Source organism: Fusarium tjaetaba (genome assembly GCF_013396195.1).
Source record: "Fusarium tjaetaba strain NRRL 66243 chromosome Unknown NRRL66243_c0000008, whole genome shotgun sequence".
NCBI lineage: Eukaryota > Fungi > Ascomycota > Sordariomycetes > Hypocreales > Nectriaceae > Fusarium > Fusarium tjaetaba.
In genome coordinates, this window is record NW_023501204.1 from 95325 (window position 1) to 116286 (window position 20962).

Here is a 20962-nt window from a genome sequence, read left to right on the forward strand (position 1 = left end):
GAATGGACCGGTTCATGGTTTAGTTCAAGTCGCCAAACAACCATCATCATCCAATTCGAACCTAAAGATGCTTTCTCAGCTTTTGACTATAACTCTTTTTCTGAGTGCAAAGCATGCTGTCGCACAGACAAACTCCTCCCATCTGCCAGAACAGCTCTTCTTGGATATCCCCATCAGCGATGTTCTTCAAAATGCGTCCATGCTGCCCTTGATCGAGCTTTGGTCTAGCAAATACGTTGAAGCCATCCAGAGTAAGAGGTATGGTGATGCGATATGGGCGAGATTCCACATGGAGGGAGGCGTCCATGATGGTATCACACAAGACACCAATGACACCATCTTGGACATCGTCAAGGAGGATGCAGCCGGCTACAAGGTCAACGCTCCTGTTCAATACGCTGAAGCTGTGGCTCTCTACGCGAGTACTAGTAGCGACGATACCCACTCAGATCTCATCAAGGCGATTGTGGACGCGACTCCGGACGAGAACCTCGCCAAACGTGCTACGTTCAAGATAAACTGCGACCGCGCCAACTATCTTGCGTCTCAGTCGGACTGCCAGCACCTCATACGTAATATGCTGAAGAGCAAGTTCAATATAGGAGACACAAGGCTTGCCGCTATTTATGGTGGTTGTAGACTAAGGGTTGGACCCTATCGTTCTGCTCCAGATATCACGTACAACACAGCACATGCGGTGGCTATTCTCATTGAAGAGAAATGCGAGAGGAGGATTGGATGCTGCAAATTTGTGTCAGGTTCCTCACCAAAGAATGGGGGACACCGAAAGGTCTGTTTGAGCTCGAAGCGGAGCGGATGTCGATGAGCAGCTGGGGCTTATTTTGGAAACTGAGTTACCTTAGCCCAAGAGTCTCCCCGGCTATGTTGCTTGATAATCAGGTGGTCATACAGACTTGTGACTCTCGACGAAGTTGTAAATATATTCGGGAGTACTACTGAAGTCCTTTTTAGGGCTTCAGGAATAAGTATCCAGCTCAATATTCTAAAAGTTTACCTAGCGCTATATGAACCACATCTATGGGGTTTCACATCATCATTAACGTCATTGTCAACCTTAGTTAAATCATCCTTGGTAAATACTTCTGATGAGAAACAATGAGTAACTGCTTGGCCTGTATAAGGAATACAAGTTGGGTCTTTTAGTGCAACTATGGCGTTGTAGATACCTTAGGCTTCTCAATCCCATATATACGATAATACTCTTCGCTGATTGGAATCTGCTTTGCGCCAGCCGGGCGAGTGACATTCCGTCCCCATTCCTTTGGCACTGAATGTTTGTCCTGCCACTCATATATCGCATCAAAATCGCGACACTGATGATTGACAGCAAAGTCCGGGAATGGATTTGACTGAGTCTCAACCCAGTTGAAGGTGATGATGTCCAAGTTTCCATTACACATGAGGTTCTGCATCAAGATGTCTGTGCAATGGCTTACATGAATCCAATGCAAGTCACTAAAAGGCTTCTTTGCCGTGCCATTGCGGTTGTACTCAGCCCAAGCTAGATGCCGAAGAAGGTTAAGGCAGTGGATCTGATGAAACATGTCGATTTGGGCCATGTAAGCATTATCACCAAGACCATACTCTTGGGGGAACTTGACGAGGAGCTCCGGGTCTTTACCCAGTCGACGAACCTCAGCCTCGGTGATAGGGAAGACACGAATGATCTCAAGATCCTCCCACGCTTCATCAACCTCCGGATCAGGCTTGAGTGAGTTGCGCCACTTGGACGGATTCTTTGCTTCAAATAAGCCACCCTCTGTTTCAATAGGCCTCATCTTGAAGTTGATTGAGTCCAGGACAGGAGCTGCAATAAGAGTTAATCAAGTGTTGACATCAAGGCGACTGAAGGGAAACTCACAGTAAAAGGACGTCTTGCGGACGTAATCCATCTCGGACTTTGAGCTAAGTCTGAAGGAAGCAGCACCGAAAAGACCAAGAGATATCAGAAAGAGAAGAATGTTAAGACCGACCCAAGCATGCTTTCTCCAACTCTGTCGCTGGCTTGGTCGAGTCCACTCGATCTCATCACTCTCTCTGTCACTGCCTAGAAGACTCTCATCAGAGCCTCTGTCCTCATTGAATGGCATAATTTTGGCTATGTTCAGAGATCCCGTTGGCAAGCAGGCTGATCAGGTGTAAATAAGCCTAATGGCTCCCGGGTTTGCAAATGATTAAATGCTGTAGAAGATGAACTGTAACTCGAGTAATGGCAGTGCTTTATCACCGATGTCCTGTAGCATTTCGTTATCATCACCAAATCTGGGGGCCAAAAGTAAACCACCTTCCACAAGCAGAATATCAAAGGTACTTTTGATGCAGGATGCCGATCAATCCGGCACAGCAATCCGAGACAGATCTCGGGTTTCCGAAGAGGATATCAAAGTGGGTACTTTTGAAGACAGATGCCGAGTTCCGGTAAGACGTCTTCTCTTGACGCGATGCTTTTGGACTCTGGCATCACCATCCTACACCAAAACGAAATATGTAGTGACGCATCGTCAGAAGAACTTCTGTTGATGCACACCAATGGACGAATTTCGTTGGATATCAAACCTTATCTACCCCGCAGCAGAAAGACCTTCCCTTCCAAGTAGTGACCGATTTGAACAAATATACGAGCAGTGGGAAAGAGCAGATGATAGATGATGTATTTAATGATGAAATGATCCTTTGTAGCATCCAACTGAAGAAGAAACGAGTCTCATGGTACAACAGTTCTCAATAGCAAACCGAGCGACAATGAAGTTATCTCAGATCCTCAGCACCGCTGCACTATGCAGCTTTGCAGTTGCAAGCCCTCTTCCTGGTACGTTGTACTATGCCTGACAGGCAGTAAATGTTAACCTTCAGTTTAGGCGATGCAATTACTGAGAGAGAGGCGAATCCTATTTCACCTCCTACTTATGGAAACAAGTACATCTTGGAGGATGACCTTGACAAGCGTACGCCTCCTGGCTACGGCGTCAAGTACATCTTGGAAGACGATCTTGACAAGCGTGAACCTCAGAGGAACACGTATGGCAAGGCCTATACTCTCAAGATGAAGGACGATGGATTCGAGAAGCGTGACCCTCAGGATGCATACAGGAAGTTCTATACCCTTAAGATGAAGGATGATGGCTTCAAGAAGCGAGATCCTCAGAATGCATATGGCAGGGCTTATACCTTGAAGATGGAGGATGACGGTATCGAGGAGCGCGGCGTTGAAAGTGAGGCTTAACTATTCATGTCATAGAATGACGTCTTTGAATATTGATCATCATAGTCAAGCCAGTGACTCAGCAGTAACAACCCAGTATAGTGCAATCCAGTGAATAAAGTACGCATTGATTGTAAAGATCAATGATATAGTAAAGCAAAGCGCTGTAGCCATGTCAGACCCCAGCTTTTTAGTACTTTGGGTAGCGTCATTCACGTGTATTGAAAGCCCGAACAGTAAAAGGAGTATGATGTTTCGCAGTGGCATAGTAGGTGCTTGCCAAGAGAATGATGCGAGGCGCTTTAGTCGACACATTGGAGAAGTGTAATCCCTAGGATCTGATCCAAGAATTGTGCTCAGTAACACCTTATCATTTTGTGGGCTGATTGAGATTTGTGTCATAATCAGGAACTGCTGTATTGCAAGGGCATGGATAAGTGCGCAAAGCATGGCAATCTTTACAGTGTATGGAGAACTGGAAACTAACTCCACGGTATCTATCTCGAGCTCTTGTTGCTTACTTAGTATGGAGGATTTGTTGGAAGACTCAAGTTGTACTCTGCGTTGGCTCCAACGCCGTCTTCGCCATAATAACTGGCTGCTTGCACAACACCGTTGTAGTTGGCGTATTTCTCGATTCCGAAAACTGTCCATGCCATGAGTCCCTCACTTACGGTGTCTCCAATGAATGTGTAACGTGCGACTGGATCCATGTCATTAACCTCGGCGTAAAGTACTTTGTCTTCTACGTTTTTGACTATCTTGTTGGCGTTGGAGGTATATAGCTCAATAGTGTCGACAAGGTTGCAAAGTTCCTGGTCGAAGAAGATCTGGTCGACATGAGAAATGTTGCCCGAGTTGAGTTGTCGAGTATTGTTCGGAAGGAGCTTCGCATTTTGGTCAACGAGGGCATGCACATGCGTGGCCCGAAGGGGATAGTGGCCAGGAAACTTGGTATCGAAAGAGACGACGCCGAGCTCATCGGTAGGCTGGATACCTCTGAAGAAGGTAGTATCGAGATCAGAGGCCTTACTGACCACTTCGTCAACAACACCAGAGTAGATGCTGGTCGAGTTGCAGTCCCACGTGTCCACATATCTTCCCTTTAGCGGCTCACAGGTCTTATAGTCGATGAACTGGACCTCCATATGCAGAGGCACTCCAGCCTCGCCATCCACAATATCGGAACGGATCAGCTCTCTAGCCACATATGCATCCCAATTAATACTTACTTTAAGCAGAGACTGAGGGATACCTAGAGTACGGGCGATACGTGGTCTCTTGGTCCATAGTACATGCGTCCGAGTAGCTTGTAAATAGCACCTCCTTGCGAGTATCCCAGTTATAACCAGTATATGTCGCGTTGTGGTTTGTGGCGAAGGAGCTATAGAAGCTACGGGCGTTGAGCAGGGGATATAATTATTAGGTAAGCGCATTTCTCGGCAGTATTGTCATAAAAGCGGTAACAACAAAACACACCTTTCTCGTCAACGCTCCTCATTTTTCTCTCCTTCTCGATCTTCTCAGCCCTCCTAGACAAACCGACTAAGAGCTATATAGAAATATCTAGCTTGCTTGGGTTTCTGTTATAGGTATTAAGAAGCAAGGTTAGGTAGTCCTATACAGCAAACTCGTTAGTAAGAAAGCGGCTGTTTTGCCATATGCCTATAATGTCGAGTAAGAACAGCATAGCTGTCGTGTTCTTGGCCTTATCGGGTGTCAGCATTGGAAGATAAACTGTATACTTACCGCTAGCGATCTGGATGTTTATGCTTTCGATCCTGCGCTGATTAAGCGGAATGCCGCTTTATAAGCGGCTTTACCTCTTATTTAGATCTAACTTAAATACCCCGAGTCTATACCTTATTAAGCCCTTAATATTCTGTATTTCCGTATTTCCGTATTTCCATATTTTCTATATATTCTATTTCTGTATTCCTTATATTATTATATATATAATATTGCTATATCTTACCTGCCTTGATTTATATATAAAGAGTATATATAGTAAGTAATTTATATAAGTCTTTACTACTTAGAGCACTATTCTCAGCGTCCAGAGGATAGCTCACTACTTAAATCGCACGGGTAATGCATTAGGGAAATGCATTAACTATTCCTTAACTAAATGCTGGAGTGGCATGCTCGGAACGCTAGCCAGACCATAAAGACGACTCTTGGCTCCAATTATCTTGACATACACGAAAATTCCATTCGGGCTGACACAGTCCTTTCCCTGCAGTTCTAGAATATTACTTTCTGTTAATGCCGAGCTTCCCTTGCTGTGTAAGAATCGTCTACTCTTGCTCAGATCTAAACGGGGCCAAGAAGGGTGGCGGAGATAAGGAGGGAACCAATGACGAAGCCAACGGTCCTGAATGGAGACTGAGGAGAAAAGCTAGGTACTGCGCCGTTGGAAGCAGCCGAAGTCGAAGACGCAGTCTTTGTGCTGCTTTTGGTGCCAGTCGCGGAAGACCCGCCAGTCGCAATTATGCTAGCCTCAGTTGGGATAGCTGTTGCAGTTCCAGAGGCGGTTCCGCTCCCCTTGCAGAAAACATCCTCCCAGGCAGCCCCGTTTTCGTAGAGGCACTTGACAATCTGAGAGACGTTTTTATTCGATGCGAGACAGTAGATGCCACAATTATCATAGTAGCTGACAATGTCGGCTGTTCCACAGCATTTAGTCATGATTTCGGTATGATTGCCGCCATAGGGCATGGCGCAAAGAGAGTTTTGCACGGGGGTGTTGTATAGGTTCTGGCCGCCCTTACAAGTTGAGGTTTGCGCAGCGGCTGAAGAGGTAGTCGAAGACATGTTGAAAGATTGGAGATATACGGCTGAATCTCGGGGGCTAGATTGAACTCGGAAAGAAGTTATAAGAGCGAAGCGCGTGTGATGTTTGTTGGTGAGAAATGAGAGGGGCAAAGCTACCGTATTTATTCCACAAGTCTCAACCTAGTATTTATCATATGACAATATGAGAAAACAGCAAAAAGGAAGGTTTTTTCCAGGGGCTATTTGGAACTTGCCAATGCACAAGTAGCGGCATTGCGGGTACGTCAGCTAAGCTATCCAAATACGGGCGCACAACCTTCATCCCTGTAGTTAAGCTAGCCTATTTTATGCATACGTAGTGAGTTTGCCTGGCTGTGCAGCAAAGGCCTTTGTTTCCCATTATCCCAAAAATAGTAACTGAGCTCGGCGGATTTAAGATACCCCTATCTGTACCGCATCTTCCGACGTCGGCACCTGAAGGGACTGAATCTCTCGTCGCCGTGAAGCCGAATACGTCATCATGTCTAAGGCGAGGAAGGCTGAGCCTAAGAGTAGGCGCAGCAAGATGTCTATATTGGTACACTTCGCTTCGAACGGCTAATAGCTGTTGGTTGACTTACATATTCCGGGTCTTTTGTGGTAACAATAGACACACTTGAACTGTCTAATTGGGCAAACAAAAGGCCCACTGTACCTTGATTGGTTGCCTTGATCGCGATAATGGATAGGTCAAGAGAATACTGGCTGATAGTGTGCATTTGCCCACTTCTTTATGTAAATGGTATCATCGTTCTCGTATCTGATCCACTTGTTGCCATACTTCCATCGCCTTGTCTTTTGGGAGAAGCTTTGGACTAATGCCAGGCTTATCCTTGAGGATCCTTTTAATCTCTTCAAGGTACATGACACCGCCAAAGTTGGTGTAGGGAGCCGGCCGACTAGTGCCAGACCATTTGCACCCGGCACAATCAGTTCGAATCAGCGACGGTAAAGCCACTAATAGTAAACAAAACCCATGTTGACCTCTGCAGGATCGACGCTGGTGTGGTATAATGGCAGTGACCAGTATGCAATCTCGGGGATATTTGTGTGGCCAAGGATGACGCGTCCAACCTCCTTAAAATCCTCATCCAACCGTCCGTGAAGATCATATGTCATGATTCCTATGTACTCAACATATCGCTCTATCTCCTTCGGCTCGAGCTACCACGTACTAGTGGCCCGTGGGGATAGCGATATTGATTCCATACTTGGACCCGAATGTAGCGCGCATATTCTTGAGGAGCGACACGTAGCTGCCTGTATCCTCCTTGCGGCCACCTCGATCAGGGGATCCCGGGCTTTGGAGGTCTAGTTCGCCGGTGGCTCATGAGCCGATCAACGGAAACAAATTATAAACTACTACTCCTAGTCAAGATCCACGCCCTGGAATTTGTGCTAATCGAGTAAGCTGGTTAAAAACTTGATAGACAGTACCCTAAGCCCAGGGCTGGCAGACATGTCATCAAAGGTAGTTCTTGTTTGTTCAGGGCCATTGAAAGTCCACCGTCCGATGGCCATCCAAGTTTCAATAGCTGGGGGGCGGCCATGGCGAACGCTAACTACAAGCGCAAGATTACCTACAGCATGGACTTGCGGGAAGCCACTAATCCTAGACCACGGTATCTTCTAATATGCAGAGTGGTCCAAAATGTGTCCCAAAAAGCAGCCTATGCTCATACGCAACGAAAGGTTAGCTGGGCAATGTCTCTTTAGTGCTGAGGAACGCCAGGGCTATAAGAATACAGTAAGTTTGGTGGAACAGACACCGCAGGGCTTTGTTCGGCATAGCGGACTGGTGTCCCGGAATTAACGGCTGTATAGAGAAGATGAGAACGGCCCAGAAGACTGGAACCCTGATACACCAAACGAGCCAGTGGGATAAGGCATATCTGGGTCTTCGGTATTTCGTAATCTTTACAACTTGCTTACACAAAGTAGTACGGGGTTCTGCAGTTGCTGACAGATAATACCTCGCGGTCGGCGAGCAATCGGTTAGCCATTTCTTTAATACCACGCAGTTGCGGGGGAAATCCTCGCGAATCTAGGTCGGGGATAAACTGAATAATAGCTTGCTCCTCTAGATCAGATAGTTTCCGTGACTTAGGTATAATATTATATCGGGAAGAAATGCATGGGTTCGGCGCCAGAGTGAGCCATAGGAGGCCTGGTAGATCTTAGCTGCATGATAGAGACCCAATTCTGGGTTGCTTCAATAGGCCTAAAGTACAAGAATGATATTTGCCTCTTTATTTGATTCAGACATGATTGATAGTTAATAATCAATTAATTAAATAGAAATGTTATAGGGTGAGGGATTTTTAGTCTACCTGCTTGTCTGGTCCACCTGCTTGTTATATATATTATAGTATTTAAGTATTTTGCAATCCCCATATTTGTGTAATGTATCTTAAAAAGCTTAAATATAACTCTGCAGGGCGTTCCCATATCACCCTCATCTCGGACAGGACTGTGAAGAGGATATTGAAATTCCTATGGGCATAACCCATGGCCTCTTTATCCTGTGCTGTCATATTTAAACATTGTACAAGTGCAGCTCGAAGAATGTGATGTAGAGCAGAAGGTGGCAAATCTCTAGTCACCCCATCTCTTATTAAACTGCTAAGGATCTCGGCCACTTTATCGGCAGCGGTAGTTACTCGTTCAAGTGGGGTGATTCCATCATTGAACTTGTTTGCCGAGGAATCCTCAAGAAATGGCCGAAACAGATTAATTATAGCGGCATAGTATGCTATCCAGAACGCGGATTGTGGCGGTGATGGTATAGTTGATTCGGTAATTTCCAGATGCTTAACTTCGTGCCTAAATGCATGCATAGCACCCAAGGCTTGAAGTAGCTGCACCTCTTGCTCTGCCCTTGACAGTTTTGTAAAGCTTGGCATATAGCTCGTAAGATGTAAGTAGCAGTGTAAATGGAGACAGTTAGATATCTTACACAGCATCAATATAAGTCTGGTTTAACCGTAGCAACTGACAGTTATATCTAAAATACACCGTTGAAGGGTCATTTGAGTTAAGAGAACTGACATCGGGGAGCGGTATATTTTCAGCGTCCCACAGGATAGCTCGTGGAATTCCGAGACTTGGCGTTGATGTTCTAGTTAAAGATGTTTATCAGAAGTGATCTAGTTAACAAGACGAGTTGTAAGGGACGATGGGATCATACCGTTCGGCCAGCAATAATGACCAAAAAGTCTTGAGTTTGTCGTTGCGACTCATCTCATTTTCTGAGTCAGAGCCTGGGTTGAATAGGTTTTCCAAGTAAAGATGTGTAGAAAGCCCCAAAGCCATATCTAGGTTTATCAGCCGGCTTCACTACAAAGCAAAGACAAGCTTAACATACATTGATACGCAAAACCATCTGATCGATAAAACAAGGTTTGCTTGAACCAAGCGAGAATCGACGTCGCCTTGATGACGGGTAAGGATGGTTTCAGACTAAAACACGACTCAGCCAGCATCTCAGCATAGGCTAGCAACGCGCTCTCTAGAGCCGCTGGGATACTTAAGCAGTGGGCTGAGACAGCGAATACCGCGCTATATAGAAACTGTAGTTCTTGGTCATTCTCAGGGAAGGACGGATAAAATAGAAGCCATGAAGGCTCGACAAACAGGTAGTAAATGTTGATGGAATTCAGGAAAAAGTCCATCATGCGGTTCTTCAGCTCCACTTGCTGACTAAACGCCTGTATCAGATCAAGAGCTCTGTCCCTAGGCATTTGAAAAGAAGTTCTTGAGTTAGTTGCAAATATTTCTATTAATGAAGGATCTGGAGTAGTGAACTTTCCAGGGCCCGAAAAGAACAACTTCTCGCCTGGCAAAGCTGACCATCTCCAGTTGAGGAAGGCAAAATTCTCCAACGCAAGTTCAGACCGTTTTACGCAAGGACGGCTGTTTGTTAGAAATCTCAGGCTTGAAAGGTCTGGGGTATCCTTAATAATTGCATAACTCCGTTCGAGCGATGAACCAGTATGCATCCCTTTGATAATGGCTGAGAGATGCTGAACTTGAGATTCAAGTGATTGAATATAAGTGCTATCACGTCGTACAATGCTACATTGGAGTACGTCAGTTAGCAGAGGGCTTCAATGTCAGCAGAACAGGACATAATTACCTGAATGGTTTCTGACGTAGCCTCCAACTGCAGTCGGCTCCTCGCAATTTGCATGGAGAACATTGGGGACTTTGGCCATCACACTAATAACCGCCGTGAGGCGTTACTAAAAGTTTAGACATTGGGGTAAGCATGACGAACCTTGCGTTTCTTTTGCCTGCACGGGTTACAAGCGGAGTACACCCGCTCGGCTTTCTCCATGTTAGATAGTTGTAACAGCAAAAAATACGGTGTTGTCGATTGAATAATGGTTCGTAAGGATGATAGTTGTGTGAGAGGAAGACGGAAATAGGATGGAGTAGCAGTAGCGGCGGATAAGTTTTATCCGCGGCATCGTCGGCACGAGTCTCACCGCCTACTTGTTCTGGTCTAGGCTCGACAAAAGCCCTGATTTCAGCGCCGTAGTAGCCGGCGCCATCGTGCCAGAAAAAGATCAACCAACTTCAATACTGGATCTGGATACGGCCTATGTCTAGTCAAAATAGGGCCGAGCGCGGCTGATTAGCAATAGTCCGAGACTCCGAGTAATTGTTCGTGATATGGAGCTTCTGAGAGTCAATATCGTCACGCAGCGTGTTAGAGTGAAGAATATTATACTGAACTAATCACCCAATAATAATATAAAAGAGTCCACTCACCTTGCATTTAACCGACAGCTCACTTCTTCATTGCCTCAAACATCTCTGTCTTACCTCTCTGTCTTACATCTCACTTGTCAAGTCCCCATAGCTGGATTTACCATGAGCCCTCCAAGCACCACAGACGTACTGATTATTGGAGCTGGTCCCATGGGCCTTCTGACTTCCATTGGTCTTGCCAAGCAAAGCATTGACACGATCGTGCTAGGTAAGCTTTATCCAGGGATAAATCCTTCATTATCACTTATATCTCATAACTATATGCAGACAAACGAGAGCGCAACGTACAAGTCGCCACTGGCCGCGCCAGTACGCTCTATCCTCGCTCTCTGGAGCTCCTCGAGCCCCTAGGTGTGACTGGTGACCTGCTCCAGAAGGGATTCGTGGCCCGAAATAGCGTCAACTTCAAGAACGGCTCGAGAGTCAACGAACGTGGCTGGAACGACATGTTTGATCACCTCAAGCTTAGCTACCATGACTACGTTTTGAACATTCGCCAATGTAACTCTGAGGAGGTCTTTCTCTCCCACTACGAAAAGTGTGGCAAATCTGTTTGGTATGGTTGGAAATTAGTGGCTTACAGCATCGACACCTCTCTCAACGATGGATTTCATATCACTGCTGTCCTTGAACACCCAACCAAGGGTCAAAGTCATGTTCGCAGGTATGTAGCACAGTGCGAGGGCCTTGAAGCGACCGCTAATTGATAAAAGCAAATATCTCCTTGGAGCTGACGGGGGGTCGTCATCTGTCCGACAACTAAGCGATATCACCATGGACTTCCAATCGACCAGTTATGAATGGATCCGAATCGATGGGAAAATGACAACAGATATGCCGGGCGCTTCCCTCGGTTTTGCCTCTATCGAGACAGAGCATCATGGGAACGTCTTATGGGTCAAACTGGAGGGAGATGCCAATCGCATCGGATATGCTTTAACCCCGCATCTTCTGGCTAAGTATCCCAACGGCATCACGGAGAGTGAAGCTGTCCAGGAAGCCATCGATTCTGTCAAGCCATTTAAGCTGCAAGTTGATAGACTTGACTGGTGGACCCATTACAAGTATGCAAAGGACCTCTCTGGAGCTAAGATTTCCTTACGAGCCGGCTAACTCTTCAATAGGATTCGACAGGGAGTTACACAGTTGTTCCGAAAGGACAAATATGTCCTGCTCGGTGGAGACGCTGCTCATATTCATTCCTCTGGATTTGCCCAAGGCATGAATACTGGCATCCACGACGCCACTAACCTGGTCTGGAAGTTGGCTGGAGCCGTCAAAGGCTGGTACAAAGATTCAGTCCTCGACACGTATCATACAGAGCGACATGCAGCAGCGACACGACTGATTGAAATTGATACAGAAGCTTCGAGTGTCATTTCTGGTGTTATCCCTCCACGATGGGAGTCCCTGGGGCTCACCCCCGATGAGATTTTATGGAAAACCTGGACCGAGAACATCAGCTTCAACGTTGGGCTGGGTGTTTCATATTCCAAGTCAGTCATTAATCATACTACTCGTGATACTTGCCTGGAGACTGGCAAACGTTGTCCTGATGCCCTGATTCGTGGTCCGGGCATCAACGTTCCTCTGCGTCTCTACGATACTCTTCTGCAGGACGGAACCCCCGGTCGCTGGAGTATCGTAGTGTTTGCCGGTAACACCGCACTAACAAAAAAGGGTTTCGAAACCGTTAGGAGCAGTTTGGAGAAGGTGGCAGACTCACACCAAGACATGGTTCGTCTTGTAACCATCGTGGCTGGTTGTGCGGGGAGTGCTTGGTCCGCTCTCGACGGACCTGCTCTAGGTAATTGCTACTTTGACGGAGATGGAAGCGCCCACGGACAGTATGGAGTAGACCTGGCTGCAGGAGCTATCGTTATTATACGTCCGGATACTATTCTTAGTTTTGCAACGGGCTTTAGCGATGTTTCTAGTATAGCAGATTACTTTACTCAGTTTATTGATTATATTTAGATAATTATAAGAATCTTATATAGACATTAATTAGCCGCTAGAAATAAAGAGAGAGGACTATAAAAGTTAAGGAAACCTATAAGTATAATAAAGTAACTCGAATAAGACTTTAGTAGGAGTAATGACATTGACGACTTCGACAGGAACTAACTCCAGTGCTGCCAAAGAACGTTAGCACAAAGAGTTCGAGATACCCCAAGGATCTTTTACCTTGTGTTATTAATTGCAGTGCCACTAGTTGAAAGGCTGCGACAAACTTCTTCATCTGCGTGGTTTCATCTCGAATAATTGTCATATGAGCAAGGAGGGTTCTCGTTGGTGGGAGAATGGATAGGCAATCCTTAAAATGCCCCATTGTTACGACGGGCTATGAGCAGAGATGTTGTCGAACTGTAAATTGTTCTGGTTGAGATGCAGTTGAGCCTGGATGGTGTTGTTGACTTTGTTACATTGAGGTAATGAACTCTGTTCATAGAAGATGCTGTAGTTGGCCTCATTGCCATGCGATTGCGCCAACTAGCCAGTTACGGCATGAGACACAGCAGTGTAGAATGCATAAGCTTATCTTCTCAACAGTATAAGTATCTCGTAGTGCGCACTTAATGACTGAATTGCTATCCTAGGGTATCTGCCTGTATAGACATCGATCTTGCTGTATCGAGTATTGATAGTAAGCGTTATCAGAAGAGAAGGGAACCGATTATTTATTCTGAGCAATCAAGCCATGACTACAATACCTTATCTGGCGTATCTATAGAACGGATAGCCGCCGGGCTTCTGTTGTTATCAGCACTACAGCCCTCCTTCTAATCACGCGCTATCTCCACAAAGATAAGCCAAAGCCAAGCTACCCCACGGGTGGCCTGCGTGCTCGATTCATGAGACAGCGGCTCTGCCTGGCCCCGATATGTGTGACGGGCCTGTACAACTTCAAACTGCTTAATCTGCTACTAGACGTTGCGAGGCTTGTCAATCACAAGCTTGATTCTGAGATGCATCACTTTGGAACTGACGAACGACGAGATTGCCCTGAGTTGAATAAGTGTGCATAAAGCCCAGCTCTCACAACGATGAGGCTTCATCGATGCGTACCATCAATTCCACGCAAACACGCTAGCATGGTTATGTAAATCCTTTCTGGTGAGTCTGACTCTTCGGCTAATGTTGATTGCAGGCCAGAGCCATCCTGAGTTCGCACGCCAGGTCAATGAACGACTAGGCATAAATATTAAGATATTTATATTTTATAAATTTTCTTATTTTTAAATACACGCGCTAATTAGCTAAGCGTCTGTTTTCCGCTTACTAAATTGACTAGTGTCATTAGCAGAAGATTTCAGCTCCCCTTCCCCAATTTCCCCATCCCATCCATTATCCACAAGGTACACACGGAACCTCTCGTCATTCTTACTCAAGTCCTCTCCCGTGACATTCGGGATAAAGAAATATGTCACCAAAATCCCTGTCACGCCGCAAATTGCAGCAATAATAAATGTCCAGCGCTTCCCTAGATTTAGCTGAATCGGCTTGAAAGCCTGCGTTCCTACAGCTGCCCCAGTCTTGCCCAGCGCTGCACTGATGCCGTAACACGTTCCGCGGACACTTGTGGCGTAGCTTTCGGACGAGAGCAAACCAAGCATGTCTCCGGGACCAAGATTTCCAGAAGACTGCATGAGACCATAGAAAACAACAAACAAGGGGACAATCTTGGTGATCTTGTCATATGCACAGCCAATGATCAGACCAAACACCAGATACCCTGCGAACCCTACCATCATGGTGTTTTTCCTACCCACCCTGTCGCACATCCAAGCACCGATGAATACACCAGGAAGAGCAATGCAACCGAGAAGGAGCTGCCATTCTGCTGTGTGTAAAAGAGTGTTGCCGCCCTCGGGTACCACAGAGGCAAGGATGGTGCCCGAGAAGACCCCATTTGGAAACGTGACAAAATCATACAGAAACCAAGCACCACAAGTGCCAATGAGAGTTTTCCAATAGTAACGAAGAACGAGGGCATAAGGAACCCTTCGTTTTATTGCACCCTGGCGGTAGAGCTTCGAGTTAAGCATGCGTAATCGGAAGTAAAAGACAGTGAGAGGTAGCAAGATCCCGATTCCAAAACAAACGCGCCACACAGTCGAGAGATTTTCCCTTCCAGCGGCTGAGAGAACAATCATAAAGATAGAGACTGCAAGTGGACCTCCAAAGGATAGCGGCAAATTCGTAACAAGGATGAATATCGGTCCTCGTTTGTTCAATGCTCGCTCATTGGCAGACTCCGAAGCAGATGTGCTGCTGGCAGGATACTCGCCACCAGTTCCGAAGCCAACGACTCCTCGAGCTACCGTCAGCATCCAGAACATGCCATCGATGGTCGTGCCGTGTGCTGCTGTGGCTAGGATACCTCCGACGACAATGCACATTGTTGTGAGCACAATGGCTGTCTTTCGTCCAAGATAGTCGCACGTGAGACCAATGGCAATCTGACCGAGAATCTCGCCAACAAGGAGAGCGTTGGAGACCCGAGTACTGACGGACGACGTATACTGCTTTGGATATTCCTTCTTGAACAGCACATTCGACATTGTCATCAGGTTATTCTGATAGCCATCTGATATAAGTGCTGCTCCTGCACAGCAGATTGTAAAGAGGTCCGATATTCTTTGGCGGCGATGTATGACATCTTGCGTTGAGCCTTCAATGCTAATGGAAGCATTTGCGGTCTTGCTTTCATCTTGAGCATCTTTCGTGGTCTTTATTTCGTCCGGTTGAGTATCAGACATGATGAGATATTGTAGTGCAGGGAATTTACAGAAATTAAACACGCTTGGAACGCGAAACTGTCCATCTTATACTTGGTAGATCCTTTCTCGTGCAAGACAAGAATTTGCCGGTTTCCCGTTCGCAGTCCCAATCGGGTAACTCACCAGAAGCGCTAGTCTTGTCATCGACTTCCGATATCCGAGTTGGCCTATTACAGTTCTTAGGCCAGCCATGTGACTTGTGATATCCACAACATGGGTATCACGGCTTGCTTATCGCAGAATATTGAGCTTTTTGAGTTATAAGAAGTCCAGTTTTCATATTATGAACGGTCGCTATTCGGTAAAAGGAATAAATATAAATTTTCTTTCATATAGTTTTAACTCTGTTTGTCCAGATCAAGACTACGCCAGCCCCCTATGTTGGCCGAGACTTCCAGCCAATAAGTATCAATTAATGCTGCATGTGATCTAGATATTCACTTACTTTTAGCCTATTAAAGGCTACTTGTTACAGGCAAAATCAGTGCAAACTCTGGAGCCTTGAGCACCTTATCCCAACGATGTTATTGTACTTAGCTAAAACGCCCTTAACGAGACTTGGAAATTGCCTGTGCCGATGGAAGATAAACAAGCTCTCTAGGCAACAATAAGGACCCTGTGTGATCGACGGTCCATCTCCTGGCCCAAATAATAGTACTTGAAGCCCAGACAGTCCCCTTGTCTTTATTACTAAGGTTATAGCGCTAGTAATTTACGTTTCGGTCTAGAGCGCGCGATCGAGTTAACTGTAGAGGTTGGAAAGGCAGTGGAACTAGCCCGACAGGTTAACCAAGTCATACTCTGCATTAGCCTTAATAGAAAATGGGAAGTGAGGGCTTCGACCGTTCTTATATAGATCTTCTGCCTGGGACAGACGACCTTGTCCGCGCTGTTCTCGCAGCTAATCTGAAGACATCTATCGTAGTGCAGCCCGGTACGCCACTCCATGACATGGATTCATAAGGCGCCCGCTGTGCTGTATGCCTGATACGGATATAATGAGGGAGGCAATGCCATTGTTGATGTGATCATTACCGATATCAACCCTAGTGGAAAGCTGCCCCTTAGCTTTCCAGTTCGCAATGAAGATAACCCTGCCTTCTTGAACTATATTTCCCAGCGAAATCGTGTTATCTACGACGAGGACGTTTTTATGGGATATCGCTTCTATGAGTCTTCTAAACGGGAGGTCGCCTTTCCTTTTGGCGACGGCCTGAGCTACACTACTTTTGAACTAAGTCTAATCTCTGTGGATGTCGACTCTAACGGCGACAGCAGCAAGAATCTTGTTGCTGTGTCGGTGCAAGTTGCCAACACGGGTTCGTTCATGGTTCCCAGGTTATGCAGGTCTGCGCCCGCCAGAAGAGTCCTAGTCTTATCCGACCTATTAAGGAACCCAAGTGCTTCGATAAGGTATTTGTACGTGCTGGCGAGACCGCCACTGCAATCATCAAGCTAGCGAAGCGGTATGTGGCTAGTTTCTGGGATGAGGGACGGGATGCCTGGGCTATGAAGAAAGGCAAATATGAGCTGCTGATCGCCGATTCCAACACCCATACTCCGCTTAGTGCTACTTTCCCTTTGGGAGAATCACGTTAGTGGCGCGGGCTGTAAAATTGTTGTGCAGGAATAGAAGGCTTAGTAGGTAATAAGATTTATTTTACTCTGTACTAGTGTGTTGGTCTAAATCACCATAACCACTCAGTCAAAAGCTTGCATAGCTTTCCATGCAGTGTAAGGCCGCTCTACGACCATTTCCTTGACTGTAGGCAAGGCTGAGCGACCCTCACCAAACCTCATACTCGATGCCATAATGTCGCGCCATCTCCTACCAGGTGCAATCTTGCCTGAGATGGTGTTAGGCACTAGACTGTCACTATTCACAGGAACCAGAGCTGAACGCCCCAAGATGGCTTCCATCGCTTGTTGAGCAAAAGAAACTGCCTCCTTGGCATCCGATGGGACTCCGGTCTCATCTAGCGCCCGGATATCAGTATCTGGAAGCTGCTCCTTGAGATATTTGATGATGGTCGGGTTTCGGGCGCCACCACCGCACATGTAAATCTCTGCAATCTGATCCACGCGGATGCCGAACCGAGGGAAGAACGTGCGGTATTGCTTAATAATATTCTGGGCCGTTATCCGAGTAATGGTTGCTAGAGTGTCATACTTGTCGCACCCGGCAGCAAGACACTCGTCGATCAGTTCTTGGCCTTCATTGTCGCCAAATGTTTCCCGTCCTGTGGTCTTGGGAGGGGTGTGGTTGCAGTACGTATTTGTACTGAGGAACTTATCCACGATGTCCTGGCGCACAGTGCCTCTTGCGCTCCATTCGCCGTCTTTGTCGTATTCCATCTCGCCGTCAGTAAAGTATCTCATAGCGTTGTCAATAAACATGTTGCCAGGGCCGCAATCCCTAGAGATGTTAGCCGCATTCTCTTGGGTGCTATGTATGTAGAGGATTCCTTACCAGTCTACCATTGCGTCCACTCCGCCCTCGCAATCAGGGGGAATGACACAAAGATTGGCAATTCCGCCAATATTCTGACAGACACGCCACTTGGTTGGGTGATGGAGCAGAAGGCCGTCGATCAGAGCGACCAATGGAGCACCCTGTCTACCCACGGCTTGCTCTGCCATTCGGAAATCTGTCACAGTCGTAACACCGGTTATGGCACTAATAACTGTGCCCTCTCCAAGGCAAAATGCAGAGCGCGTTTCCCCCTCTTCTGGCATGGAGAGAAGCCAAATAGTCTGTCCATGCGATCCGATGAGGTCAATGCTGTCCATAGATATCTTGTGCTTGTCGCAAAACTCCTTAACGGCATCACCAAACATCTGTCCAAGTTGCACATTGAGTTGCGACATTTTTGAGGGAGTCGTCTTGGTTTCCCGAAGCATCGTGAGAACGGGTTTCTTGATCCATTGAGGTACAGGCATCTCATCATACTAAGTATATATTCAGCACCAGATCAGTAGATATAGAGATGGGGCGAAGTGAAACATACCTTAACGAGCTCCATGTGTAGAGGTGCATCTGGAGACTCCTGGCGATATCGAACAAGTGCACAATCGATACCGTCCATTGCAGTGCCACTGTTCATCCCCAGAACGGTTAAGTCGAGCGAACCAGTGGTAGATGGCCGAATATGACCATTTCCATTGAGGGAATTGCCATTGGATCCATGTGCGTGACCATTGGTAGCGGAATCGCTACCATTTTGCAGTGTTTGGGGCCGAGTCATGGTGAGATGATGTATTATAAAGTTTTCATAAATCTTGGCAATATCTCTGCGAGGTAGCACACATAGACTGATATACTGAGTTCAGTTTGTTAAAGATCGTTGAAGAGCATAAGAATACGTTCACGGACATGACTGCGCATTTAATATAATGTGGTATTTGATGGCGCCTCGATACGAATCGCGTTTGAAATCCCCTGTTTGGAATCTCGTGACGACAAGTGAAGAGCAATCGCAATTATGTAAACTTCCCGAGGAGATGGTCTTCGCTTGGTGACTAGCTTATTCCGTACTCCATAGAGAAATGTCAACCTCTCCGCAATCTCTTAGCATTTAAACTAATTTAGCCTCTCTCGAGTCGAAGTGCCTTTTTGGGCAATTCGTCTCGATGCTGAGCACGAGTCACGAACTTTGGCTATTTCCGTGTTGTCTCCAGCAGTGAGCCTAACCAGGATCAAACTGTCAGATAGCTTATTTAATCAATTGACAAAGGCAGGTTGAGTAGAAAGAGCATAAAGACCTGCTTCTTGTCATCATAACATGATGCTGAATTCCTTACCCTGCTACATGACCATATCAGGCAGTCAGCGAAAGATCATGCTTAAGGAAATGGCAAACCCTCGGTCCGTGTGGACCTCCGACGATGGTAGCATGGCCCAAGAGACTGCCAAGTCTCGCTGGCCTAAGCTTGTGCAGGGTATGATCGATGATGTCCGTGTTACCGGCGCTGAGCTTGCTCCATCCCGTGCACTTGACGAAATGAGGTCGATAGAGATAAGCCTTGAGACGCTCAAGGACGAAATTGCTGGTGATGATCAACTGCGGTGAGTGCTCCTTATGAACTTCTCTGGTTGGTTTATCACTAAACAATGCTTAGTCCCCTCGAAGAAGATGGATCAGCAGATGTTGCGTCGTACAATCAGCTTCTCCTCAATATGGGCGTATTGACCTGGCTCGACTGTCCATGGTTGTATGGTGAATGCTACTTGTATAGGTCAGTCTTGGAGTAGCTGAGTACCTCCAAATGATGCTAACTTCTGCAGGCGAGTGCAGCTGTTGTTTTCCATGTCATCTTCCTGGCAAGGGTACGATGTGTTCAAACGTCAAAAGGACTATACCCTTGTCAAGTCGCAAAAGGCCGTCCAGGAGCTGGCGAAGAGGGTCACTCAAGTCATTGCAAACTCGATACAGCCACTCCAGAGCTTGGATGACGATGCAGCGAGACTTGTCTTTTCTGAAATGACCGAGATGGCTTTATGGGGCAACGCAACAGATTTATCTCTTCTGACCAACCTCAGCCTGGAGGAAATTCAGAAGTTACAAGGAAGCGCAGCGATCGAAGAGAGCCAACGGAACATTGTCGACAACGATACATCAGATGTCTGGGTTTATCTGCAAAAGACTCGATTGACTCAAAAGAATCGACATATCGATATCGTTCTTGACAATGCTGGATTTGAGCTATTTGCAGATGTCCTTTACGCGACATATCTCATTGAATCTGGTCTCGGGACGAGCATCACTCTCCATGCGAAATGCTTTCCTTGGTTTGTAAGCGACGTAATACCCAGCGATATGGACTTCCTCCTCGACCATCTGCGGTCCATAGGCTTGACTTCTTTGGCCAGCCAGATCGACAGGTATTTTGCAGTCGGCTTAATGCGTATCGAGGTTCATTCGTTCTGGACGACAGCCTGGTCATTTCATGAGGTGGTGGCTGTAGCACCCGATTTATTTCAGCGTTTTCAGGACAGCTATTTAACTATATGGAAAGGGGACTTGAATTATCGAAAATTGACCAGAGACGGGCTTTGGCCACACACCACGACTTTCAAATCTTCACTTGGTCTACTAGGGCACCGAAGTGGTGTGAAGATTCTCGCGTTGAGAACAAACAAGTCCGATACTTGCGTTGGAATTGAAAGCGAGGAAGTTGTCAAGCGACTCAACAGGGAAGCACCCGAGATGGGATGGGTCAGAGATGGGAAACATGCCGTGATATCATTTAGCGACGGCGTCTGAGGTGGGTCATGTACTACTGGCAGTTTGACCATTCCTCTCGTAAAACATTGATTATCCAGGCAGTTGGCCAGGCATGCGATGATTCGAGATTCTCAAGCATGGTT

The 20962-nt window shown here is 46.5% G+C and overlaps 10 protein-coding genes across 10 annotated transcripts; 5 read left to right on the top strand and 5 right to left on the bottom strand.

Moving 5' to 3' along the window:
- Window positions 1-67: 67 nt before the first annotated feature.
- FTJAE_143 (uncharacterized protein) lies at window positions 68-826 on the top strand (the record flags this gene model as incomplete). Its single annotated transcript, XM_037347508.1, has 1 exon — window positions 68-826. The coding sequence occupies one exon, from the start codon at window positions 68-70 to the stop codon at window positions 824-826; it is 759 nt and encodes a 252-aa protein (XP_037212746.1).
- A 343-nt stretch (window positions 827-1169) lies between these two features.
- FTJAE_144 (uncharacterized protein) lies at window positions 1170-2111 on the bottom strand (the record flags this gene model as incomplete). Its single annotated transcript, XM_037347529.1, has 2 exons — window positions 1170-1828; window positions 1883-2111. 2 exons carry the CDS (start codon window positions 2109-2111, stop codon window positions 1170-1172), a joined length of 888 nt encoding a protein of 295 aa, XP_037212747.1.
- A 652-nt stretch (window positions 2112-2763) lies between these two features.
- FTJAE_145 (uncharacterized protein) lies at window positions 2764-3244 on the top strand (the record flags this gene model as incomplete). Its single annotated transcript, XM_037347540.1, has 2 exons — window positions 2764-2830; window positions 2880-3244. 2 exons carry the CDS (start codon window positions 2764-2766, stop codon window positions 3242-3244), a joined length of 432 nt encoding a protein of 143 aa, XP_037212748.1.
- Window positions 3245-3744: 500 nt separating this feature from the next.
- On the bottom strand, window positions 3745-4513 carry FTJAE_146 (aromatic compound dioxygenase; the record flags this gene model as incomplete). The annotated part of the gene is made up of 2 exons (XM_037347551.1): window positions 3745-4423; window positions 4479-4513. The coding sequence occupies 2 exons, from the start codon at window positions 4511-4513 to the stop codon at window positions 3745-3747; spliced, it is 714 nt and encodes a 237-aa protein (XP_037212749.1).
- A 1023-nt stretch (window positions 4514-5536) lies between these two features.
- On the bottom strand, window positions 5537-6037 carry FTJAE_147 (uncharacterized protein; the record flags this gene model as incomplete). The annotated part of the gene is made up of 1 exon (XM_037347562.1): window positions 5537-6037. The coding sequence occupies one exon, from the start codon at window positions 6035-6037 to the stop codon at window positions 5537-5539; it is 501 nt and encodes a 166-aa protein (XP_037212750.1).
- A 4875-nt stretch (window positions 6038-10912) lies between these two features.
- Window positions 10913-12787, top strand: FTJAE_148 (FAD binding domain protein; the record flags this gene model as incomplete). Its single annotated transcript, XM_037347573.1, has 4 exons — window positions 10913-11018; window positions 11078-11474; window positions 11524-11874; window positions 11935-12787. 4 exons carry the CDS (start codon window positions 10913-10915, stop codon window positions 12785-12787), a joined length of 1707 nt encoding a protein of 568 aa, XP_037212751.1.
- Window positions 12788-14070: 1283 nt separating this feature from the next.
- On the bottom strand, window positions 14071-15573 carry FTJAE_149 (permease; the record flags this gene model as incomplete). Its single annotated transcript, XM_037347584.1, has 1 exon — window positions 14071-15573. One exon carries the CDS (start codon window positions 15571-15573, stop codon window positions 14071-14073), a length of 1503 nt encoding a protein of 500 aa, XP_037212752.1.
- An 843-nt stretch (window positions 15574-16416) lies between these two features.
- FTJAE_150 (glycoside hydrolase family 3) lies at window positions 16417-17193 on the top strand (the record flags this gene model as incomplete). The annotated part of the gene is made up of 3 exons (XM_037347596.1): window positions 16417-16528; window positions 16671-16882; window positions 16933-17193. 3 exons carry the CDS (start codon window positions 16417-16419, stop codon window positions 17191-17193), a joined length of 585 nt encoding a protein of 194 aa, XP_037212753.1.
- Window positions 17194-17295: 102 nt separating this feature from the next.
- Window positions 17296-18839, bottom strand: FTJAE_151 (anhydro-n-acetylmuramic acid kinase; the record flags this gene model as incomplete). Its single annotated transcript, XM_037347607.1, has 3 exons — window positions 17296-18010; window positions 18065-18543; window positions 18603-18839. The coding sequence occupies 3 exons, from the start codon at window positions 18837-18839 to the stop codon at window positions 17296-17298; spliced, it is 1431 nt and encodes a 476-aa protein (XP_037212754.1).
- A 537-nt stretch (window positions 18840-19376) lies between these two features.
- FTJAE_152 (DUF89 domain protein) lies at window positions 19377-20858 on the top strand (the record flags this gene model as incomplete). Its single annotated transcript, XM_037347618.1, has 3 exons — window positions 19377-19660; window positions 19714-19830; window positions 19880-20858. The coding sequence occupies 3 exons, from the start codon at window positions 19377-19379 to the stop codon at window positions 20856-20858; spliced, it is 1380 nt and encodes a 459-aa protein (XP_037212755.1).
- Window positions 20859-20962: the final 104 nt, after the last annotated feature.